The 25,908-nt window shown below is 36.1% G+C and overlaps 5 protein-coding genes across 5 annotated transcripts; 2 read left to right on the forward strand and 3 right to left on the reverse strand.

Moving 5' to 3' along the window:
• Positions 1-3,003: 3,003 nt before the first annotated feature.
• On the reverse strand, positions 3,004-4,026 carry LOC106314341. The gene is made up of 2 exons (XM_013752228.1): positions 3,703-4,026; positions 3,004-3,648 (listed from the first exon to the last, which is right to left on the reverse strand). Exons 1-2 carry the CDS (start codon positions 4,024-4,026, stop codon positions 3,004-3,006), a joined length of 969 nt encoding a protein of 322 aa, XP_013607682.1.
• A 1,995-nt stretch (positions 4,027-6,021) lies between these two features.
• Positions 6,022-6,615, forward strand: LOC106317548. Its single transcript, XM_013755349.1, has one exon. It carries the CDS (start codon positions 6,022-6,024, stop codon positions 6,562-6,564), a length of 543 nt encoding a protein of 180 aa, XP_013610803.1. The 3' UTR covers positions 6,565-6,615.
• Positions 6,616-11,306: 4,691 nt separating this feature from the next.
• On the reverse strand, positions 11,307-12,488 carry LOC106316017 (protein cornichon homolog 3). Its single transcript, XM_013753877.1, has 4 exons — positions 12,165-12,488; positions 11,830-12,011; positions 11,613-11,735; positions 11,307-11,532 (listed from the first exon to the last, which is right to left on the reverse strand). The coding sequence occupies exons 1-4, from the start codon at positions 12,234-12,236 to the stop codon at positions 11,496-11,498; spliced, it is 414 nt and encodes a 137-aa protein (XP_013609331.1). The 5' UTR covers positions 12,237-12,488; the 3' UTR covers positions 11,307-11,495.
• A 7,076-nt stretch (positions 12,489-19,564) lies between these two features.
• LOC106316912 (alpha carbonic anhydrase 2-like) lies at positions 19,565-21,549 on the forward strand. The gene is made up of 7 exons (XM_013754776.1): positions 19,565-19,707; positions 19,811-20,028; positions 20,336-20,442; positions 20,720-20,822; positions 20,925-21,089; positions 21,225-21,278; positions 21,415-21,549. The coding sequence occupies exons 1-7, from the start codon at positions 19,617-19,619 to the stop codon at positions 21,490-21,492; spliced, it is 816 nt and encodes a 271-aa protein (XP_013610230.1). The 5' UTR covers positions 19,565-19,616; the 3' UTR covers positions 21,493-21,549.
• A 1,751-nt stretch (positions 21,550-23,300) lies between these two features.
• On the reverse strand, positions 23,301-24,295 carry LOC106316005 (mitochondrial import inner membrane translocase subunit TIM9). Its single transcript, XM_013753862.1, has 2 exons — positions 24,111-24,295; positions 23,301-23,724 (listed from the first exon to the last, which is right to left on the reverse strand). The coding sequence occupies exons 1-2, from the start codon at positions 24,203-24,205 to the stop codon at positions 23,538-23,540; spliced, it is 282 nt and encodes a 93-aa protein (XP_013609316.1). The 5' UTR covers positions 24,206-24,295; the 3' UTR covers positions 23,301-23,537.
• Positions 24,296-25,908: the final 1,613 nt, after the last annotated feature.

Here is a 25,908-nt window from a genome sequence, read left to right on the forward strand (position 1 = left end):
GTGCTAGATCGGAAGGATGTCATCAAGTGTTGTGTCTTCATCTATCTTCAATCTGGAGAGGTGATCTGCAACGCCATTCTCAATGCCCTTTTTGTTTTTGATTTCTAGGTCAAATTCCTGGAGCAATAAGATCCAGCGGAGTAGCCTTGATTTCGCATCCTTCTTCATCAGCAAATACCTCAATGCTGCATGATCCATGTGCACTATCACCTTGGAGCCAACTAGGTAGGATCAGAAATTTTCAAAGGCGTAGACAATTGCTAGAAGTTCCTTTTCTGTAGTTGCATAGGGACATTGAGCTTCGTCTAGTGTCCTGCTCGCATAATCGATCACGTGAAGCTTCTTATCTCTTCGTTGGCTTAGCACAGCTCCAACCGCAAAATCGCTTGCGTCCGTCATGATCTCGAAGGGGAGCTCCCAGTCTGGTGGCTGCACGATGGGTGCGCTGACTAGAGCTCCTTTGATCGTGTGGAAGGCTGCAAAACAATCGCTATCGAACTCAAATTTTGTCTCCTTGCTAAGCAGACGAGTGGGTGGTCTTGCGATTTTGGAGAAGTCGTTGATGAATCTTCTGTAGAAACCAGCATGTCCGAGGAAACTCTTGATTCCTTTGACTAAGTTTGGAGGTTGTAATAAGCTCATCATCACTTCTATCTTTGCTTTGTCCACTTCGATCCCTTTCTCTGAGATTTTGTGACCGAGAACAATTCCATCTCGTACCATGAAGTGACACTTTTCTCAATTCAAAACGAGATATTTTTCTTCACACCGCTGAAGGACCCTGCACAAGTTTGACAAACAGACAGAAAAGGAGTTCCCATAGGCGCTAAAGTCGTCCATGAAAACTTCCATTATGTCCTCAATTAGGTCAGTGAAAATAGACATCATACACCGCTGGAATGTCGCAGGAGCGTTGCATAACCCAAACGGCATTCTCCTGTAGGCAAAAGTTATGTAGGGACATGTGAAAGTTGTCTTCTCCTGATCATCTGGGTGAATGGGAATCTGAAAGAAACCTGAATAACCATCTAAAAAGCAGTAATATAGATGGTTAGCTAATCTCTCAAGCATTTGATCAATTAATGGAAGTGGGAAGTGATCCTTTCGTGTGGCCGTATTTAGTTTTCGAAAATCAATACACATACGGTGGCCAGTTACTGTCCTAGTAATTATCAATTCATTCCTTTCATTAGCAACCACAGTAATCCCACCTTTCTTTGGAACTACATGAACAGGACTAACCGGCTTACTATCAGAAATCACATAGATTACACCAGCTTTTAGAAGTTTCATTATCTCTTTCTTAACAACATCTTTTATATTTGGGTTTAACAGCCTCTGATGTTCTACAGAAGTCATCGATTCATCTTCTAGGTGTATTCTATGCATGCATAAATCATGTGAAATACCGGGAATATCTTCTAACGAATATTCTATTGCCTTGCGGTATTTACTCAATTCACACAATAGTTTAGCAATTTCCACATTATTAAGCTCAGAGTTCACAATGACAGGGTATGTTGAATTAGGTCCAAGAAACGCATACCTGAGTCCCGCCGGAAGGGACTTTAATTCGATCTTTTGGGCCTTGATTTCGCTCCAGGGGACATCGAGCAGGCTGGTCGGTTTGTTCGGCTTTTTAGGAGCAGTTGCTCCTTCTGGTGAAATCTGATTGCTCGTCTCCCCCAGACTTAGAAAAGCGATTGTCTTCTCAATACTTTCATTCGAGTCTAGCATCTTTTTGTACCATCAGCATCAATGTTGCACGTGTTCTGTTCAGACTCTACTCGTATCAGAGCCACTTCCAAAGGATCATCTGCTAGAATTTCTTCAATCATCCCTTGTTGAGGGGTCAAGGCGGTGTTCTCGTCGTCAATCGTGAAGTTCTGACCATCTAGCATAGGCCGTTTTAGCAGCTCGTCCATCTCGAACTTCATCACAATATCTCCTAGTTGGAGATCAATCCTCCCATTACGCACATCAATGATGGCACCAGCTGTGCATAAGAAGGGTCGGCCCAGAATGAGAGGGTCTTTCGGTTCATCTCCAAGTTCTAGGACCACGAAGTCCGCCGGAACAGTGGTGTTGCCAATTTGCACTTGCAGGACTTCGTGAACACCTACTGACAGCTTGACTGATCTGTCCGCGAACACCAACGAATCCTAGTAGTCTTGAAGTTGGTTAGTCCCATACGTTTTGCAACTGAGTAGGGCATGAGATTCACACTGGAACCTAAATCACTTAAGGAAAAGACGAAAAATGTTTTTCCAATCTGAACCGAGAGAACAAATTTTTCAGGATCTTCCTGTTTCCTGACTGTTCTGTTTTGAAGGACTGCGCTGCATTCTTTTGAGACCATCTTGATATCGCTGTCTGCAGAGGTCTTCCCAGAGGTCTTCCCAGAGATCAGCCCTTTCACAAGACTGCGCATTGAGGGAATCATCTGAATTGCGTTCATGAGAGATAACTTGACATTCAACTCCTCTAGCATCTTCTTGCACTTCATCTCTTTGCCAATTCTTACGTGACTTCTTAGCAGGGACTGGGTAGAGAACTTTTGGAATGTAGACGCGAGCAGGAACATGCCGATCTGGCGTCGTAAGAGCTACTGGTTCTATCACAGCTGGTTGTTCTGCGTCTTGTTCGTCGTCCAAGACATCCTCAGGTTGTTCTCCCTGTTTCTGTTTTCCCTTCTCTTTAGCAGTGAGATTTCTGGGGACAAGATATGGGAGATGTCTTCCACTTCTCAGCTTGACTGCGTTACAATTCTTGGGGTTCTTGTCTGTTTTCCCAGGGAGTGTTCCTTGTTGCCTTTTGATCGTTTCAGCTGTTTGAGCAATCTAGACAACCATCTTCCTTATGTGGCTTGCCACAACATCATATTTGGAATTTAATTCCGTGAACATGTTGTCCATCTGAGTGTTGATCTCGGTTGTGACCTGGTTCAATGCTTTTCCTTGAATCTGCTGACCTTGCAAAAGTTGTTGCATCATTCCCTTCAGTTCATCTGGCGGACCGCTCGCTGTTGCTGGAGTAGCTTGCGGATTGTTCTGCCTGTTCTGGAACTAATTTTGTGCTTGGCTGAGGATGAACATCTTTCCATTCTGATTTTGATTCTGAAGGTATGGCTTCTGATATCCAGTGTTTTGGAACTGATTTCCCTGAGATCGGTCGTTGGAGTTGTCCGGATTGGTCTTGTATGAGAACAGATGCGGGTTGTTCCTTGACATAGATCTGATTCTGATTGTTCTTGAGCAGCAGATCGACCTTAGCGGCGAGGTCATCAATCTTCCTAGTGTCCATGCTGTTCACCTTCTTGGAACGGTCAGTCTCCTCGTTTTTGTTGGACAAACTAGCTGCCATGTTCTCTATTAGCGCGTGAGCTCCTTCTGTGGTTTGAGTCATGAAATCTCCATTGCTCGCTGCATTTAGAGCATTGCGGAACTCCCATTCTACACCATCGTAGAAGATTCCTAGTACATGGTCATCGTCAAACCCGTGATGAGGACACTCTCCGAGGGTATCATTAAACCATTCCCACGCTTCATTGAAAGGTTCATTAGCGAGTTGCTTGAAGGAGGAGATCTTGTTCCTTAGGGCAGTTGTTTTGGCTTTCGTGTAGAAGTGGCCCAAGAAAGCTGCTCTAACCTGTTCACAAGAAGTTAGGGAACCTGTAGGTAATAACTTAAGCCATCATGAAGCCTTGTCCTCTAGAGAAAATGGAAACAACATGCATTTGATGTAGTCGGGTGGGACGCCGTTTGCACGAGTGAAACTGCATATCTCTTCAAAAGCTTCAATGTGTTCCATTGGTATCTCAGCTGACAGTCCATGGAACATCTTTCTCTGGAAAAGATTGATCATGTCGGGTTTTATCTCAAAGTTTGCCCTTTGACATGGTGGTGGAGCGATAGAAGAGCGCGTAGCAGGGATGTTACGCAGTAGGTTCCTCTCACCAATTGGGACAGGTGGTTCCCGCTGTGCAGCCAGTTGCTGCGCTGCGATTGTTTGCTGCAACTCTTGCATCTATTGCATCTGCTGCTGCATCTGTTCTAGAGTGCCAAAGTCGGCCATTGTGGCAGTAATTGATTTTTGTTGACGGTTGGTTCTTTCTAAGCTTGCGAGTTCCTGATTTGTAAGCAAAATTAAGTCCCATTGTGTATTGCTCCGAATATATCTACTGGTCATGCACTTGGGTCATTCGCTGCAAAAAGAGGGTTAAACAAGTTAGAGGTTTTAGACTAAATAAATAACCAAAAAATTAAGGTAAAAAGCTGGTCCCCGTCGCAACAGCGCCAAAACTTGATACACTAAAATTAGATCTTTGTCTACTGTCAAGTTAACAGTGTAGTTGTAATATCTTTATATTCAATTCCAGAGGACCAGTTCACACTTTATCTTTATGGGATCAGAATTAAGCTAAAACAAAGTGGGCTTTTTTAAAGAAGTCAATAACGTAAATAACTAGTAACAAGATGAAGTTGTTTTGAATTGATTTAAAGGCGCTAGTCTAGGGTTTCTTCTTCCGGTATGGAAATCGCAAGCCAAGCAATTATTCAAGTTCAGCTTATAACAAATCTAAACTCGGATCACTCAGGTTGAATCAACCCACTCTCGTGGTATTGATTCATTTGCAAGTCGGTCTTGATGCCTAAACTCTCGTTTGGATCAAGACGCGCTAGCAAGCCTTAGAGATCAAGTCCGATATGTTCACAATACATCCTAATATCTACTCTCGCTGACTAGGGATGCAAAGCTCATTCAAATCATATCAAGTTATCAATTAACGGCTAGCTAAATTGATTAACCCTAATTCATGCACTAAGTGATCGGTTCAATGCAAGCAATAAGAACATATATGAATGTAGACAATCTTAAGATGACTTATTTATACTTCAGCTCACGAATCCAAACCCTAGAACCCTAAACTAACTCGGTGACTACTCAGACATAACACAAGAACAGAGAAGCATGATTTCTGAATAATACTGCATATAATAGATAATAGAAATCAGAGGGTTCAGGATAATCTTCTCTAGGAGATAGATGATGTCTTCTCGTTCAAAAATCAAAGCTATCTTAGATCTTTTCTTGTGTAAAAATTAAGGTAGGTCTAAAGTAATAAATAGGAGACTATATATATAGGAGCCACAGACGGCTATAGGGAAAAATATGAAATCTAGGGCAAATCCCGAAATATTTTGAAACTTCCTTTTTTATCTCTGCCGCTGGAGCAGGCACTCAGGCTGCTCCGGTCGACTGTTCAGCGCAAAAGACTCTAATTCACACTCCTTTTCTCTTTTTTCCTTCCATCTGGTCTATCTCTCATCCAATGCAACTCGAGACTTGTAATGACTCAAATGAACTAAAAAGACTCGATAAAACTTTGAAAACTATTAATAAGACATACATATAGTGTGCCAAAAACACAATATATCAACCAACTGTCTCACGAATTATTTCTATTTCTTTTGCTTTTACTTATTGATATAATACTACTATCTAGAAATATGAAAGATATTATCTTCTTAATTTAAACGTTGACATTATTTTTGTTCAAGCAACATTGACTTCTTAAACTACTTTGAATAATTCATTTTAATTTCAAAGAAAAATCAAATACAATCTCACTTGGCAAATTGTATGGATGTGAACGAATGATTCTTTACTTAGTTTTTCTTACAAAACTAACTTAAAATGTTATATCAAAAAGAAGGATAAATGAGCAGACTTGTCAACTGTCACGATCATAGCTTCAACTCAATTTTTTTACTCAAGTATCTTAAACTTCCCTCTCAAGAATCTACACACATTGCTATAACTTGTGCATCGAGAAACAGTCATAAGTGCTCTATAATAACATATACTTAGAATATTATAATATTGTGCTTGGAAGTTTTACAATGACTTCACACAACAGACTTTTCCACTCATTTGTCTTAGCAGAATTCATGGAAAGTTATTCTGTTTTTCCTGGAAAGCTACTCATCTTTTATTGATATAGATAGGACTCTGAATAAGATGTTCAACATTATAATCAATGGCATGGAGATCATCTGGAGAACAACTCTTTCAACACTAATGCTTTTTTTCTTCTTGAGATATTTCGATAACCCTCCAACTCCATCAAACCCTCTGCTTATTTTTTTCTTCCTCAGTTTGATCCTTTTCTTGTTTATCATCCATAGTAATCGCTTTGTTAATAAAGAAGCCCAAGATTTTAATGTTCTGTGCACGTTTGAAGAAGACAGTACTACGCTTGATAATTACACCATAGACAAGAACAAAGATTGTTGTTCTCTCACAAAATATTGCTATGGTAATGATGTTGATTTTTTTAGCTATTATGGTGGTTTTCATGAATTTGATTATGAAGGCGATATATGGAATGATAATGAACATTATAGCCAGTGGAATGAAGATGATGGTGATGATGGTATTGAAAACCATGATGATGATGATCATGAGCAGGGTGATGATGATGATGATACCTTGACGAATAGGATTGAAGATTACATTGCAAGCGTTTACAGTGGATGGAGAGCAGAGAAACTGTTTGTTTGATGTTTTCATTAATCTTGTTTTACTTTCGCCCTGTTATGAAGAAATTGTTGTGGTGTGGTACTTAAGTTTGGTTGTTACTTGTTAGACACTGACGTGATTCAATCTTGGTTTCATGACTCTGGTTCTTTGAGTTCTGAACACTTAAATTGCGCCAATCGTGTGTTTAGTAGACACAAATGATGATCGAATATATACAAATCTATCTCAATGTAACATGAGAGCGTAACGATAACCAACTGAGTTTTAAAATTAATCAATAAATCGGTCAAAACTCCAAATTTCTCCACCAGATCCAGGCAAATAAAATAGCCGAGTAAACAGTCTTTGAAGAAGAACAGAGTAGAACCCCTCTGTTTTATGTTTTTGTAACGAAAAATTGAGTACCAATTTTATTTAATTAGGGATGAATGATCAACACATAAGTAATGAAATTGGAAAATAAAAACCACGGCTGACTTTCATTTCATGAGATAACAAGTTATCGATATCACACACATACATATCAATGTCGGAACGGTAACAAAAAGACGATATACTTATTTCAACAAACCAAATGCAATTTTAAAGGCAAAACAACTTGAAGAACAACACTGGTTTGTACGAAAAAAGTACTTGTTGATATTAAGAGTTTTCAAGGCTCCTAAGACAAATGTTGTAGTATAAATGATTGTCGAACCAATTCTAAGGGATTTCAAGCACTGAGAATGCAAGTACTTACTTAATCTAAGTGCAACCGATGATTTTAAGGGTTTTCTAAACTAGTGATTAATACTAATTCAGTTTCAGAATAATAAAAACGGTAAATGAGTTGACTTTCTTAACTAAGGAAAATGAGAACTCATGGGCATAGGAATTAGACCTTGGGTGATCAAGTTTCGAACTAAGGATGGCAGACGAACAATCAAACTAACAACCTTAAGCTTAGACACGATCCTAAACAAACTCTATGTCTAGATGAATGTTCATTTACTAACACATTTCAAACAACAAATGTCTTCGGTTGAATAATATGGAAGCAATCATTACTAACAGGTCTAAGGCTATCTTAGCACTTCTAACAACAAATGTCTTTGGCATAATATGCTAAAAGCTTAGAAGGGTTGTTTCAGGCATTTCATCAAACACCTTTTGGGTGGGAAATGCCTAAAAATCAACTTTTGAGAAGCTAACTCAGAAGATACATTATGATTACTCTACTAGCAAGGTTTTGGAATGATCTACACTAAAACATCCTACCTCTAACCTAATCACCCTTAATCTTCCTAACCCATGAATTCAAATGGTGATTACTCACTACCCTTCATGACTCCTCTTAAACCCATTTTGGATTTCAGATTAATCATACAGAGGGATACAACAACGAATTGGAAAACACAGAATTGCAATAACTAGATGTACAGAGATGATTCAAGAGATGAACTTAAATAATCTATCTGGTGGCTGCCAAAGGTACTTAAAACATAGGTTTTCAGAAGTAAAAACGTGCATAATAAAATGACCAAAAGGCCCTTGAGTAGAAATGAATTCGAGCAAACAGAAGGCGCGCAGCGACCTCCAGTAGTCGCTCCGAGAGGTCGCTCCAGGCTTCGGGAGTGACCTGGAGGGGTCGCTGCGAGACGTCGCTCCGGGTCGCTCTTCGCGAGCGACCTCGCTGTGTCGCTCCGGTCACGTCGCTCCCAGCTGGAGCGACCTTATGGTGTCGCTCTGGCCAAGTCGCTCTCGTGCCTCCGAGCGATGGAGACGCGAGCGACATCGGGGTGTCGCTCTGGCCAAGTCGCTCTGAAAGGGTGTCACAGCGACTTCACGGTGTCGCTCCGGTGAGGTCGCTCTCATGCACTGCTTGTCCAATGATCACTTTTATCACCTCTTTTGAGCTCCAAATGCACCCAAATGTCTCCAAGAACTCTATGTGGTACTCCAATACCTGATAAGGACTCATGTATGCAAAATGCAACCTAAACATGGCTAAATCCTAGTCTATATTTTCAAAATGCACATGGGTGAATGGATAACACAATGGAAATATGCAAGATATCACTTGTCCAATCGCCAATCCAAACAAGACTCCAGGGCCATAGCCTATTGCCGCTGCTTTCCAGTTCAACACTTGTTCTTGCTTTGGAGGTTTGATTGTGCCTTGTCCCTGAAGATACTCTCTTGAAGAGTAAGACCACAAAGACTGATATTCCCTCCAAAAGATGATTTATTTTGTCCTCCAAATTGTGTGCACTGCGGTATCATTCCCGAGAGTTTGTTATGTGACATGTTAATGTCTTCCAAGAACGAGAGGGTTGCTAGCTCCTGTGGAATTTTTCCAGAAAGTTGGTTTCGAGATACACCTAGTGACTTGAGCCTCGTGAGTTTAGCCCAAGAAGATGGAATATGACCAGTGAAATCATTGTTGGATAGGTTGAGCACAATAAGAAACTTCAAAAGGCCTATAGATTCTGGAATCTGTCCTCCAAATTTGTTTTCGGAGAAATCAATGGATGTATAGGTCACAAGGATCTTTTCCAGCTCCAATGTTTATTCCTTTGTTTCTCAAATACATGGAAGGGTAATACCTATAAAAGTAATCATCTCCCATGTACAGTTTCTCTCTTTCCTCTTGAGGTGTACTGATCAAAGGTGTACTCCAATTGACAAAGTAATCTTATGGTAGGCTTACGGTGAATTTGTTACGCGATATGTCAACTATCCAAAGTTGTGAAAATAATAGAGCATGTTGAGGGGAATAGATTGGACCATGGGACATGGAACATGTTTGATCTTAGGACAATTACTTGTAAACTCGGTAGATCCTTCAGTCAAAATGAAAAGGTGTCAGCAATCCTATTGCTCTCCACGTTTAGAACTTCTAGCTAGATTTGTACAATTTGTAAGAGACCTCGGAAGCTTCCCAGTTATTTGATTGTGGCTAACGTCAAGTGCTCTTAGTGAGCCAGTTTTGTCGAATATGTCGGGAAGTCTCCCAATGAGATTGTTGTTTCGGAGATTCAGATATTCTACTGAGTTACTCAAGCATCGGGGAAATGAACCACTGAAGTTGTTGTGAGATAGATCAAGGACGCCTTGGTAGGTTTGATTGCACAATGAAAGAGGTATGTCTCCTGTGAAACTGTTATTTGATAACTTTTGTAGGTTTTTAATAAATTTGGGGGAACTTGTCGATGCTGCAATTATCCAAGGCTAGTAGCTTTAAATTTGGGGATCCGGTATTAAGCCTTGATATAGCATTTCCAGAAAGATCTAGTAACTCTAAAGACTTGAAGCCCGAGGAAACAAAACTGCTTGGGTAGGTTGTGTTTTGAAAAGATAGGTCGAGGTACTTGAGGTTGGTTAATTTTGAGAGAGGCTCTAGGATTCGACCACTGAGGAAGTTATTGCTAAAGTATAAATTTTCAAGCTTAGATGATGAAGAGCAATTAATAGTATCAATATAGTCGATAGATGGTTACAGCTCAAATTAAGTCTTGAAAGTAAAGGCATGGTGAGTAGAGAACAAGGAATATTTCCAACAAAAGTGATTATTGGAAAGAGATAAATAAGAGAGCGTTGACAAATTTAGTAGAGGAGAAAAACTGCCAATCAGCTCGTTACAGGAAAGGGTCAAGTACTACAGGCGTTTTAGGCTACTGAATGATGATGGAATTTCACTGGCTAAACCCATATGAGAAAGAGCCAAGGACTCTAAGTTTGTGAGTTTGCCAAGTTCGAGGAGGGATGAGAAGGAGTCAAAGTAGTTGTAAGAAGATCGAGATACCTGAGGTGGTGGAATCTGAAAAGGCTACTGCTAGCACTAAGAGTGCCACTGAGACATGCACCACCTAGGTTTAGTTCCGTCACTACACTAGTCTCGCTATCAAATACAACCCCATCAAAGGACATAGCACCTTTGTTGGTCCAAGATTTTGTCATTTGTTTTGAGTAAGGCAACTTTTTGAAATCACATTTGAAGTTTGGAAACTTGTTCTTAAAAGCTAAAAGGATCTCAATATGGCCAGGACGAGTAAACGGTAGAGAAACAAGATTGTTGATAAAGAAGCTGGACACAAAGAGACAACATAAGAAACATGAGATGGAAGAAACATGGAAACACGGTTTCACCATTTGGGAAAAGAAAAGACTTGAAACAAAAACAAGATACTGAAGAAGAAAATTGGTATGTATGATTTGGTTTTGTAGCCAAAACAACTTTTAAGAATATATATAATATAAAGTATAAACGATGATAAGAGGCAAAGTCACATTGCTCGACTCTTTAGATTGTGGAAATTTCCACTTTGTGTTGCCCACATATTTATTTCTAACAAGATCGATAGCTACTTGGGACAATATATTACAAGTCAGTGATAAATGGTCATCATATAATAAATGTAAATGTGTATTTCCACAAATCTAGTTGTTGGAAAAATGTGGAAACCAATTATTAACCAACCATTCTTTTGCATCACTGAGTCAGACAATACCAACTTTGATCTCTTGGTTTAAGTTTCAAATTAGATAACTTTGGACTTGGATTGCTTTATATAGAAGTACACATCTTTAGACAAAGTCGAATAGACCTAATAGAAGAACTTTGATTAACTATGCAAATGCTATTAAGAGAGATCAGTGCGCGGTTTGTATCCAACCAACAATAAGGCAGAGATCAAATAATATCTAAACCTTTGATTTCATACAAGTTAAGAATTTGTTAATTTCGTTTGGAAATTCAGATTAATTTGCAGCTAAACAATTAAAAAAAAAAACTCTGAACAAGGTAGAGGGTTCCAAATGTAATGTTAACACTTAAACTTTGATCATCACCCCAAGATCAGAAGAATGTTCACTACAGACTAAAATATGGTTACACTAACAACATACTCTTTAGTAATAAACATATATGATAAACCGTTATTTTCATGTCGCACCGGGCTTGTATGTTGCTTTCAGTCCTCGTTATCGTCCAGTGTTGAATAGATTAACCTTAAAAAAAAAAAAAAAGAATTTAAAACATAAGTCAAATCTGTCTGTTTTTAATCTGAATTTTTTGAGGTTATTTTTACCAGAAAATGGTGAGGAAGAGAGTGAGGATCATGTAGGCGAGCTTGAAGAGCCGTTTCTTCTTTTCCCAATCAAGCAAGTTGAAGATCTCTGTCACGTCTACCAAATGCTGTCTTTTCGAGTAACTAACATATAAAACAAATACATACTCTTTCACATCAGAATCAGCTTTGGACAATGAAATTTGCTCCAAAAAAAAGTCAAGAGAGAGAGACTCACAGTTGGAAGTTGTAGTAGAGATAAGGGACGCCAAGTAGTGCCATGAACCAGTGACCAGTAACGAGGTAGAAAAAACATAGGAAGCCTTGAAGAAAGAACTCAGGTAATACCACAAAGTTTATTCTTGATGCAGAGTCGTAAGGGTTGATGTAATCAAACTCCAGATCAGCTAAGCATATAAGCTGCAAGCCAAACATATGATTAGTCTAGAGATCTATGATAAAGATCTAAACCATTTTACAACCTAAACAGAGCTTAATTAATTAAACAACCACTTGAAGCTGTTAAAAGGTAAGAAGACTCGACAGAACCAAAGTTTGGGAATGGGATCGAACCTGGTAGACGATGAAACCGACAAGAGTGATAAGGATTAAGAATGAAATAATCCATGTCCACACATCTCCCATCCCTCTCTTTCTCTCTTCCTCTCTTCCTCCTCGCTACGCACAACAATTACCTCCTCTGGTTTATTCTTCTTCTTCTTCTTCTTCTATTTAGAGCATCTGGATCTCTACGATCATGCGATGAACAGAGTTACAGAGATATATTTCTAGTGAAAATTTACTAACACTCCTGTCCTGTCTCTCTCTCTCTCTCTCTCTCTCTCCTCTGAGTTTCGTTTCTCTGATCGGAACTGGTGTGGAAGAAGAAAGTACGAGACACTTTCTCTGTTTCTGACTTTTTCTATGGTCCGACTCCGAATAAATCTATTCCCGGTTTTTATTACCAACTTTAATGATTGTACCGGTACCGGTTATAATGGTACGAAATTTGAAGCATTCTCTCCTAACCCAAAATTTCAAACTGTAATGTAATCTATCCGGTGTTCAAAAAAAAAATAAAAAATAAATGTAATCTATCCAAAAATACATATACTGAAACTGATCCAAAATGAGGATTTACATGCTTTTACTACAAAAAAACCTGAATGTGATAATCAACACTGTTAAAACGGATTTTGATCAATAAGAATCAGCACCATAATTAAGTAAGTGCAATGTCCCGGTGTTGACACATCAGACTTAAATTAAGGGTACATATGATTTTGTATTGTTTAGTGATCATGTAGTGCATTATTGTGTAAAATGGTATGAAGGTTTAAGGTTACAGATGAAAGAAGATTGCAAGCTGATCATACAACCGGCTTTGAAGGTTTATCACCGAGAATGGAGACTGTTCTTGAATCCGTTTTTCTTCCATGCCAAAACGCCAAATACGGGATACAACTGAAATTGTAGATGATCCAGAGAGTATGTGGCTTTTGCAACTATTGTTGGGACACACAGATTTTTTCAGTCATCACGGATTTTCTTAGTCATCACTTATGGTAAGAGAACGCCTCATGTTCCAGATCCTATATTGCAGGTTAGTATGTTGTGCTCTTGTTTTAGATATGTTGTGACTCAAATGTCGATTCAGATCCATTGTGTTTCTTATTTGAGCTGTCATGATGAGTCTCTCTGGCTATAAAACCAAGTACTACTGTCTAATATCTATGCTGCAGCTGCTGGTGACTTCACTTATTGATGTTCTGGTGTATAAAGAGAGATCTGATGAGAAATCAGGTATCCACCGATTTTAAATGTATATGAGGCTTTAAATTGAAATAGCAAAAGTCCAGTAAATGCAAAACAAAGCTCTTAATCCACAAACATGCTTACGGCAACAAATTCTAAAGCTTTGTTTCATCCTATGCAGAGGTCAGGTGTCTCAAACAGAGAGAGAGAGTCTACTAAATAAGGTAGACACAAGCTATGTCAATTTTGTTCATCATACTCATTATTGCTTATTTGATCTTTAATTGATCATTAATCATGTAGATCTTTCCCACGTTTTTGCACATCCTACTCATTATTGTATCACTAGTAAAGTAAAAAACAGCTGAAACTAAACTACTTTTTCATTACTATGCATGCGTTAAAGAATGGTCAAACATGTGAAACTTGAATTCAATGTTTATGTCAGTCATTAGATCAAAAAACGAGTTTGTCTCTGTTTATGGTTTTTCTCTGAGAGTTGAAATTATTTTCATAAATCTCTGCAACAAGAATTTGAAGCATGAATTGAACAAAACGCGTATGATCGAGTACACAAACTGTTTTCAGTGGTTACAAGTTGAATTGCAGTGGGGAGTGTCTAAGCGGAAAGTCAAGGTTGTACACAGGCTGGTTGTACATAGTCCACAAACTGGCTTAGGCTGCATATTCATGGCAATTATTTGTTGGAATTGCATTTCTTGTGAATCAAGCTACTTGTTGGAATATTCTTCTAACTCAGCCTATCAACATGTTTGTGAAGCAGCTACATACTTTCCCATATTTTCTTTTTTGCCGTCACCTTGCAATAACTTCTCTCTGGTTGTGTGAGCTATAACAAGATCAGTGGATCGTAAGCTCATTTGTGGTGTCATGATTAATATTTTCAAATCAACACAACGCAAATTACCTAACAAGAACGCTCACGAAATTCTCTTCGACGGTGACGTAACGAGGTGCACGTTTCAATTGGGGGTGGGATAGTCTTGAACTGCGAGTGAAGAAAACTGCAGTTGGTCCTCCAAGACATGTGTCACCAAGGGGTTATTTTTGGATCCTAATCATCATGGACAAGGGTGAGTCTTCGTTTCCATGTCCTCCATGGTTTAACAAACTTCTTTCTCCCACATCCAAAACTATGCACGTTGTATTCTGTCCGACCATATCAGTACAAGTGACATGCTAATGTTGACCTCTCGGTTAAAAAGAGAGTTTTTGACGTCGTGCGTCTCATGAATTTTGAGTTCGTTGTTGTTATCCCTGCATATCGTTTTGCACAAATGGACGCTACGGTGGTTCGAGTTCACTTTCCCACATTTCAAGTGGCAAAACACGAGAATAGCAGTTTATGTGCCTTTCTTGTTGCTTTCATGTTGCTTTGTGATTTCTTTCATGATAATCTTGTTTACGGTTTAATGCCAAGCAACAACTCGCGCGCTCTTGGGATAGCTCCGGACTTCACAAGAGATAGTGTGCAGGCCATGAAGTTTGTAGTTCCTTATTAAGTCACTTAAAAGGCAAGGGCGATCCATTGAAGGTACGTAAGGAGATTCGAGGAAAATCTTTTTCTAGCCCGAGTGACCTGATGTAGCTGCCTAGTTCTTTTTAAAGAATGGCTTTGGTTGTCATCTTTTACTTATTGTTTTTGTATTATTCTTTTTACGTGATATACACGTTTTAGTCATTATCCCGACCTCATTAGGATATGTGAGAGGCGGTTTAGTTAAGTTTTTATATAGGATCGATCCACCCTACAGCTTTGAGGGTACGACTTTTACTGCATTAATCCAAAGAGCTTTTAACTCTTAATCCTTTTTGGGTTAGAACTTTGACAAGGGTGATCCTTGCCACAACAACTTCAACCAATCAAAAATAACCACTTTTTTATTCATTAATCTTTATATATAGTTTAACAAAAATAATAAATTAAATTTCTTTTTTTGTCGACTTCGTTTTATTTAAAAGCCCAATGGGCAAGAACAAGTTTACAATCAACAATTCATTCCCCCATCAATACAACACCGTAAATTCAAATAAGTCCGAAAGAAGCCCAAGACCAATATAATTTTATGTCTTCCTCTATTGGATGCCACTTCGTATCGGGTGCCACTTCAGATTGCCACGCGCCCGTCGAAAGAAGAGGCAAGCCACGATTCATTCAAAGCTTCTGCATGCAATGAACCTGATGCACGCGACTGAACGCGCCGCCGCGTGGAATGACGAACTGATGCTGGAGCTACACCAGCAAGACCACAACTTGCACTAGCTACACCGCCGGTTCGTTGATCGTCAGTCGTCACTTGAGAAAGCTTTCCAAGTTCCACCTCAACCGCGACTACCTGATCGGAGTTACCTAGTTTACCGTTTACGCCAACTCTTCTTGATCCCCTCCATAAACGACGAAGCAAATCCATTAAACCTTATCAACTCCCACGCGAAGATGCTCTCTTCAACGCCAAATCGGCTAACCTAAGGAAGAAAGACTGAACCTATTAAGGAGTGTAAAGGTGAACAGGAAAACAATGAAATCCATTCAGTCACCACCAACGGGATTAAAGTGAAAACCAAGTGGAAAGCCGGTGATTTCAATCCCAATCAAAGATAACTTGAAATCTTGAAGAACAGCTTCAATTGAACTTCAATTTCAAAAGATTAGATTTAAAATATTAGAGTTAGTTATGTTAATATATATTTATTGGTTTTAAAGTTTAGTGTTGTGATATATATAAGGTTTAAAGTATGACGTTTAGGATTTAAAATAATATTTGAGACAAAAAATTTAAAAGATAAAATTTGCAAAGTGTATGTTTAAAATTTAGTGTTTAACTTTGAAAATACTAGATTTAGTGTTTAGATTTATGATGTGGGGTAAAAAAATGTATGTATAGAGTTTAGGGTTTGGAGTATGGTGTTAGAGATTTAGATTTAAAATTTGAGATTAAATCTTTAAAATGATTAAATTTTGAGATTAGTGTTTTAACGTTAATATTTAAAGCTTAGGGTATAAAAGCATGTTAGAGTATATAGGGTTTCGTATAGTTACGAAAAAGTTTTGTAGCAAAATCGTGGCTATTTTAAAATAGTCATGAAAAATTTCATGACAAAAAAATATTTTGTGGCTTAGACTAAGGCGTACCAATTTTTTGTTTTTGTAGATTAACCACAATGTTAGCTATATTTATTAGAATAGTTGTGGCAAAATTGTGGCTAATTTTTTCTATTTTATAGCAATTTTATGGCTTTTGCCACAATTTACTAAGAATATCCACATTTTTTATTTAGTAGCTTTTGTATCTGTTTTGTGGCTATAGCCAAGGTTTTTTTAGTATGTGAACATAGATTCCCAAATTATGAAGAAATGTTTTATTAAAGTTTTTAGAAAATGTTTATAGTCTTCAAAATTTTAAATTCTACACGTCGATATTAATATTCTGGAAGATTATTTGGATCTATGCTGTCTCGTACAACTTTTTTTTTGGTTATGCGATCAAAGCTGTTCGTTAAGGTCAGGAAGATTATGGAGACTTTTGTATTTGAATTATTTTATACATTTCTATGATATTCTTTGGCGTACAAACAACCAAACGAACAACTTTCTTTTTTATGCGATCAAAGCTGTTCGTTAAGGTCAGAAAGATTATGGAGACTTTTGTATTTATTATTTTATACATTTCTTTGATATTCTTTGGCGTACAAACAACCACACCAAAACATAGTGAAACATGCAGTCTAATATAAATTTGCTACAAACGCGTAATGATTTGTCAGTGATATTATGTATAATATTGTATTATAAAAACAAATTTAAGTGTTGGCACGAATAAATTAAAGAGAATTGAGTTGTACACAATCATTGAGTTATGAACTGATTTAAGTTTTGTCTGTCTAAAAAACGAATCAATAATTAAAACATAATTTATGTCATGATTTAGGTCTAAATCTGGTAATATGCTGGCATGTATGTAAGCGATAACATAAAAACAATTGATATGAAAACTGAAAGCCGCTTTGGTGTTTTACTCCAACAGTACTTTGTAAATGTACTAGAAAATGTGCCTTCTACACAATATTAGAAAGTGTGCCTTGTTACTCAATACTAGAAAATGCGCCTTGTTTATTCAAAGTTCCAACCAATGAATAATACTAATTGTTTTTCAATTCAAAAGCAAAAAAAAAACTATGAACAATTGAATTAGATTATGTACATAACATCCATTGACACATTCAGAAACATGATTGCTTAACTTAAACTACCAAAAATAACAATGACTAGCATCTAAAAACAACAAAGACGTTACCCAAATTTTTTCCTTATAAAAAAAATTCACTAAGAGTATCTCCAAAAAACACTTTATAACTTCAAATATGAAGATTTTTCTCTCAAAAAAAAACTTGAAAACTTCAGTGTGGGACTTTATATTTGAAGTTTCACTACTCAAAATTACAAATTTGAAGTTTCATATTTTTGTTTGCATTTTGTTCCATACAATTACACATCACACTTATGATTCAAAAATATTTTCTCATTTATCATTTTAATCCTCAAAATTTTTATATCTCAAAAATATTTCAATTTTTTTTATAAATTAAATTTTTACGCATAAAATTAAATACAATTTTAAAATAATATTTAAAATATATAAAACTAGATTTAGACAATAACAATATACAAAAGAAACTTAACAAAAAAAAGCTTTTAAAAATTACATGAAGACATAACTATTACACAAATTTGAATATTTCAACAATACTAATAGTCAGGTAAATTTGATCTGGAACCTCCAAAATCTCCAAAATATTGTCCAAACAAATTTTGTGTAACCGAAGATGGTTGTTGTTGTTGTTTTTGATGTATTTTTCGTACGATTCTTTCTTGTTCAGATCAAATATATTCAAGAGTATTAATGTCATCGATAGAAGTTAAGTCTTTTAGAAATATTTTATTCTTCTCTTTTACTTTCTTTTCCATATCTTATGTATTTACAAGTATTAATATCATCCGTTTTCAACAATTTTTAGCTCGTAGTCTATAAATTAAAAATAAAGAGAGTCATTTTACTTCAAAATGCACTAGATGATCATATATGCATTACGGAAATAATTTTGTAGAATATTAGGGTATTTTGCTTAAATTTTAATATTTATCATGTTATTTCTATTTAAATTTTTGCATTTTAATATAATATTTTATTAATTAATATTGTTGTAATATTTTTTATATGTGCTAGTAAACTTTTTTATGAATTTTAATTAATTAAGACAAATATAAGAACCATAGTATAAAATACAAATAGTTTTGAAGTTAAGTTTAAAGTTTTGCTTCTGAAGAACAATACATTTAAATTTCAAATATAAAATCTTAAAAACTTCAAAATAGAATGTTTTTTTGGAGATACTCTGACTTAATAAAATTTTGTACCATACACCGTCGCTCACTTTGCATGGGCCTGGGGAGAGGTGGTAGGGATGGGCATGGAGCAAATATTAGCAACATTTTTATTATTTTTAATTTATTTTGTATATTACTGATATCTATTTGTTAATTTGTTTTGCTTCGGAAAAATATAGATATCAAGATAACTAAATATTTTATTTTATTTTCTTGATTTTGTGAACAGAATTTGTTAAAATCTTGTTAGAATAATAGTTATATAAACTTATACATTTAATATTCTAAATTTAATCAAGATATACATGTATTTATATATCCACTGGATTATAGTGGATCTTTTTCCTAAACTTTTAGTATTTTTTATTTATTTCGTTTTTAACGGATTTTCATTTTTAATTTTGCTTTATTTCAAAAGTTTATAGATATCAAGATTTTTACGATCGAATTAAAACGAATAATGAATCGAATAAAATTTAACAGATAAAGTGCAAGGGATACATTAACTTGATATGTTCGTAAAATAAAAAAAAAAATCATATTAACAAATTGGATAATGACAAAAAGAAAAAGTGATAAAAACCTATATAAAAGGTGATGTCTAGCTGGACAGATAAAAATACTGTGAAAGGTCCAAAGTTGTCGTCACGATTGGAACAAAAAATCATTTAAAACTAAAGAGGAAAAAACTTGACGACCAACGTGCCGTTTGACATGCACGACTAATCATTAAAATCCCAATGCACGTATTATCTCACCCACTATATATTCTGGAAGATTATTTGGATCTCTGCTCACACAACTAATCCAACTCATATCTCTCTCGGACATCTATCTCCCCTCTCTCTCTTTGAAAAACAAAGATGGATAAATCATCAATCCAATGCTTCTTATTCATACTTCTCACCATCATCGTCACCATGATTTCATGCTCGAATGCACAAAGAGAAGTTGGTAAGCTATATACATTTGATCCTGGTTCATTGAACTCCTTGCAAGTTTATTTTTTCTATTTTGAAAATTTTTAACTACGTTTGATTGGTTGATATGTATGTAGAGGATGAAAGTGAATTTAGCTACGTGCGGAATCAAGAGAACGGACCAGAGAAATGGGGGAAACTGAAACCGGAATGGAAAATGTGCGGAAAAGGAAAGATGCAATCTCCAATTGATCTTATGCACAAAAGAGTTAGAATTGTTTCACATCTTGGAAGGCTTACTAGAAACTACAAACCTTCCAATGCCACTCTCAGAAATAGAGGCCATGACATGATGGTATTATTTACACATTTATAGATCACTCATTTTTTGTAGAACCTAAATACAAATATTGTCTAGATCTCGGACTACCCCCAAAGATATGTTGAAAGTCATGTATGTTTGCTATTTAAAACGTCTACAGTGGAACCACATCAATTTTCGTAGATGGTGGAACTTGATCCCTATCATGGACTGGGTCCATATGACGAGTCAACTACAGTCTTGTTTTACCAAAAAAAGAAAAAAAAAACTGCAGTCTTGGTTCTTCATTTTTAAATTTCAGAATTTATATATATATACTCTCCTATTTGTTTTGTGACAGGTGAGATTTGAAGAAGGGTCAAGTAGTATTAGGATCAATAATGTTGAATATCAACTCCATCAGCTTCATTGGCATTCTCCCTCTGAGCATACGATCAATGGGAGAAGGTATGCAACATTCTAAAGCACATATATAATTAGTCCATAGAGGGGAAAATAATATTTTGAAACACATTTACGAATTTCTTTAATTTATAAATCGCACATATATGAAGATTCATAGAAAATTTATTTTGTTTCAACTTTTATACTTTGATTTAAGCTAGAATTAGATGTGTGGCGACGTTTATAGCTAGAAGACAAAAGGTATACAAAGGACATTTGAAGACTTTTTAAAATAGTTCTTTTGTGCAATTTTTAAATTGTTTTATCTTAAATATGGTAGGTTTGCTCTGGAACTGCATATGGTTCACGAAAGCTTAAACGGAAGCTTGGCTGTAGTCACAGTACTTTACAAAATCGGAAGGCCAGACTCTTTTCTCAACTTGGTATAAATGGATCTTCCATAACTGTGACTAATTAAACATTTGAGTTTCTAAATAACAATTATTACAACCAATTTTCTTTACTGTGTTTTTTTTTCTGGTTAGTTGGAAAATAAATTGTCGGCGATGACAGACCCCAATGAGGAAAAAAATATAGGAATGATTGATCCCAGGGGAATTAAGTTTGGGAGCAGAAAATATTATAGATATATTGGATCACTTACCATTCCTCCTTGTACCCAAAATGTTATTTGGACCGTCGTTAAAGAGGTATAATTACAATACCATATATTAACTCTTGTTTTCCAAGTTATTTTTACTTATGTTTTATCATGTATTTTCCCCTTAGTTCATGACCATTTACATCATATTGACTCTTTTATATATATTTGTGTGATTTTTTAGGTAAAGACTGTGGCAAGAAACCAAGTGAAACTACTCCGAGTGGCTGTTCACGATGTAAGTTTTATTTAAATAAATGTACTTTTATGAGAATTAAGTACTACAACATGAGTTTTACAACCGTTTTATTTTAGAAACGGCATAAACGAGTTTTACAAATGTTTACTAATATGTGTTCGCAAAATAATTGCAGCATTCAAATACAAATGCAAGGCCGGTTCAACCTACAAATATGCGCGTGGTCAAATTCAACAGACCAAAATCTTGCTGAAGCAGATACAAATATGAAAGATGTTTTTATAAATTTGTTTTACAATAAACAGTGCAATATTGTCATATTATACTAAATAAAGGATGTGTTTCATGAATATATTTGGTGTCCCATCTCCTTCCATTATTATCACGACCTTCAACCTTTCAAGTTTTAAATGAACTCTTACCAAAACAAAACAAAACAAAAAGATTTAAATGACCATTCTCAAAGAATGTGTAGTTCATTGATCTGGATTAATACTGACAATACTGACACATTCCCTTTGTAGCTACGGCAAAACATATGTAGGAAAGTTACGGAACAGTCACGTTAATTAACGATAGGCTATATATATTGTTATAGTAAATACATAATTGTGAATGTCTGTAAGAAATTAGCTATGGATTAGCGGCTGAAATACCGTCGTAATTAATTTGCATCCAAATACCATAATCAGTTTGTTACAAATTCGTTATACTAACCAGTTGTATTATAGTTCCAGAGGTTAGTCTAGACTTAGAATTCAGCGAATTAGCCGGTAGAATATATCGAAGAAAAAAAGATAAGCAAAAAAATGTAAAGACTAGAAAATTTAAAAAGTTAATTTGTGAAATGACAATAGATAAGAAACGTTTAAGGTAAATGTCAAACCTAAAAGTTGTTAGTAGAACACAACAACATCAAAAATATCAGTGATAGCAGGTTTTTACTATGCCTCCAAATATATATATATTTTTTCGTTTGATGTCTTTGGCGATGTTTGTAGTGGACTAAATTAAATTGTCAAGTTTCAGACTAAATTAATATAAGAAATGTATGATGGTAAACATATATTTGTTTTATCACTTGCCCCTAGACTTAAAAATGTATATTGACATTTTTCTAATAAAATATAGTTTCAGATGTTTCCTTGTAAAACATGTCAAAGTTATTCACTTTATTGTTTTCAATTTTTGGATTTATTGATTCTTTCACTTAAACTAACATATATTCTTTTTTCTATAATGACATTCTCAATTTTAGAAAAGAGAAGGATTTAAGGACTATACTAGATACAAATGTTACAAAACATATACTTAATTTTGTTATGAAAGTATATACTTTATACCATTACCTACTTAATTATAGTTTTAACCTTGTATTTGCACCCTAACTCAATTTGTGGACTCTCCCCACTGTAATTTAACTTGTAACCACTGAAAGGGAATGAGTACTAACTGCTCAGTTACGGCCATGTGAGAAAGGGACCACGCAGCCAATGACCACAATATAGCGTACGTGGAGAGGCAACAGTCATGCGGCTAGATGGAGTGCATGATGCATTTGAACTAATTGTATTTTGAAGAAACTCAAAGGTCTCGTATGATATCCAAACAACCAAACAAAATGAATCATACCAAATAAGTAATGAATTCTGGTAACATTGATGAGTTTAAGATAATATTCAACTTTGGATATTTTAAAATATAAAATATGTAAAACTGAAACCAATCAACAACTAATAAACTAAAATTTAATGACTATACGGATCCAAAAATCTCTGGATACTAAATCGTACCAAACGCATAAGAACAACACTAAACCTGAAGCTAAACAACAAGACTACTAGAATAAGTTAAAGGATACTAAGGATATGGAGACCAAGACGAGTGCAGGAAGCAGATGCCCAACCCCAAGAAGATAGCGTAGACAGTCAAGAACCCGCCATGACCAGCAGCATTAGGAATGACCCCACAGGAAGAAGCGCAAACAGAGACAGTAAGAAAGAGGAAGAAAAATGTATATCCAAACCCAATATATCCCGTCGATCTTGAAAACACAGTACATACAAAAAGCCAACATAATATAATGGTCTGGTCCCTAGAATACCGATATGAAATGATTATTCATCGACCCTTTTGAAATGATTAATATTCGAAATCAGATACAAAATAACTTCAAAATACACGAGTATCATTCTCAAAGAACAGTATTGAGTAGTTGTCTAAACCACTAAAAACCGGTTTATTCCGTGTTCCAACACATAAACCGGACCAAAAACCAAACCAACAGAAGTAGACACTTCAGTCTTGAGTTGGTGCGTTCTGATTGAGCTCAGAAAACCGCTGACCAACACGCATCGTGTGCTTGAGGAACTTCTCAGCGCACCGCATAACACAAGTCTCCTCTTGTTTCTGAAGAGTCTTGCGCGTAAATGAATCCACACAGTCCACGAAACACCTCTCCACCAGCGAATTGTACATCCTCAAGCTGAAAGTTTAGCAACCAAAGTTACGGTCTAGAAAACAAAAAAAAAACAATCAAAACGGATCGATCTAGCCAATGCATATAGATTGTTGTTCCATTAACGTCCAGAAGCAGCGTTTGATTAGCTGAACTGGTTTTAAGGAGATCTTTTTATTATCAGCTTCAAGTTTCAGACAACAAGCTACACGTTTCAAAGCTGGTTGCGAAATAAGAATCATGTGAAGCTTTCAAAGTTTCAGACAGCAAAAAGACAAAAATGGAACGGAACAAATCTCAGCTTCCAGAACCAAGACTATATAGATCAATACGGAACGAGTTTCTATCTATCGGTTGAATCTGTAATTCAAGAAAGAAAAAAAAAACACAAATAAGAGATGCAGAAGACGAACCTATCACGTAGCTGAAGCTGATCGATCATGGAGGCCATTTTCGCTTTGTCTTCTTCAGCAAGACCATCGAGTCCAGCCATCATGCTCGCGTCCATTTTTCTTAACCCTTTTTCTCTTTCTTGGTCTTAGATCAGCAGTTCCTCGTCGCCTCCTTATTCTTTTTTTCTTCTTCTTCGTAAACCCTAGTGATCTTCTTTCACTGGGCCTGATGGGCTTTATTTCTGACGAACGGAAAACTTTTGATAAATAATGGGCCTAACTTGTATAAGTTTGGTTTTAATCAAGATGAAAGAAACCAAGCCCATCAGACCCAATAAAAGACGATCTACTATGGTTTGACAAGTATTTTTGGAATCTAATAGCAAACTAGGGGCGGGCAAAAAACTCAAACCGCGAACCGGTCCAAACCGAACCAAACCAAATCGTGCTTTTTACATAACCCAATTAGTTCATGTTTTACTCAACCCGAATGGTTTGGTTTGGTTTGGGTTCAAACCGAACCAAACCAATAATCTAATATATTTTTATCTATAAATATATATATATATATATATATATATATTTTAATATATTGTAAATTTCAGTTAAAGTTTTGTTTTTCATTTTTTCTTAACTTCCATATATTTTTATAAAAATCCATGATTCAAATAATCCTAATACCTAAAGATTGTACTGAAAACAAAACCTAAAAACTATAAGCGTCTAAATCGTAGCCATGTCGTTTCATTCATCTTCTCCAATTTTCATTCTCTAAATTATGTAACAAAGTTATTATAGGATCAATAAAAACAAAAAGGCAGATGCAAATAGTCTTTTAGTTAATAGGTTTTGGAATGCTTACAAGTCTTTGTTACGCTAATTAGATTACAAACAGTCCGCTCTTTGCTTATTATGTATTTCTTCCTTTGACGTGGTTAAGATTTTTGTCATCGAGCTTTAAATTGTTTTTTTTTTATAGATTTTTAAAGAAAACCAAACTAAATCTAAACCAAACCGAACTAAACCGAACCGAACTAAACCGAACCGAACTAAACCGAACTAAACTAAACCGATATGCCCACCCCTATAGCAAACCATGTTTATCGGGGAATAATAACAAAGTATTGGAATTTGCAAGTATATGTTGTAATTAGAGAGTTTAGAGACTGAATATTTCTATGTTATTATTAATGAACAATGGAGGTTCCTTTATATAAGGATTACAAGATAAAGAGGAAAGGGTACATATCCTAATCCAATAGGAAATAGGAAAACTTCTAAAACATAATAATGGAATGATCTAAGCTTTGTGGCCGTCTTTCTCTCTCCTGAAATCGGCTCTTTCTCTCCTCTCTCTAGGCTTCGGCCGTCCCTCCATCTCCTAGGTATTGGGCCGGTCTTGGACCGGGCCTGGTTAATGGCAATCCACTCCATGATTTATAACACTCCCCCTTGGATGCCATAACCATACATGATTCGTAGTACGCTTCATGTTGCCTCATTAAAACCTTATCAGGAAAACCCAGAGGGACAAAACCATGATGAAGGAAAAAGAGTACAACACGCACTACTCCCCCTGATGTGAACCTCACTGTAGGTTCTACATTCTACGCATCTTGGTGCGTGATATTTCCTGTATGTATAGGATGGGAGTAATCGGCCAGTTTCATTACTGAACCGTAATTAGACCATTTCGACTTCTTAGGTCGTTTCTCATGTCTTTTGACATCGAGCATCCCGGTAAAGCATATGTGCTAAGCAATGTGAATCACATTGTCCTCGGAGATCACTATTGGGTCTTTGCAAATCGTGTTTGCAT

Source organism: Brassica oleracea, chromosome C9, assembly GCF_000695525.1.
Source record: "Brassica oleracea var. oleracea cultivar TO1000 chromosome C9, BOL, whole genome shotgun sequence".
In the NCBI taxonomy this organism is placed as follows: Eukaryota; Viridiplantae; Streptophyta; class Magnoliopsida; order Brassicales; family Brassicaceae; genus Brassica; species Brassica oleracea.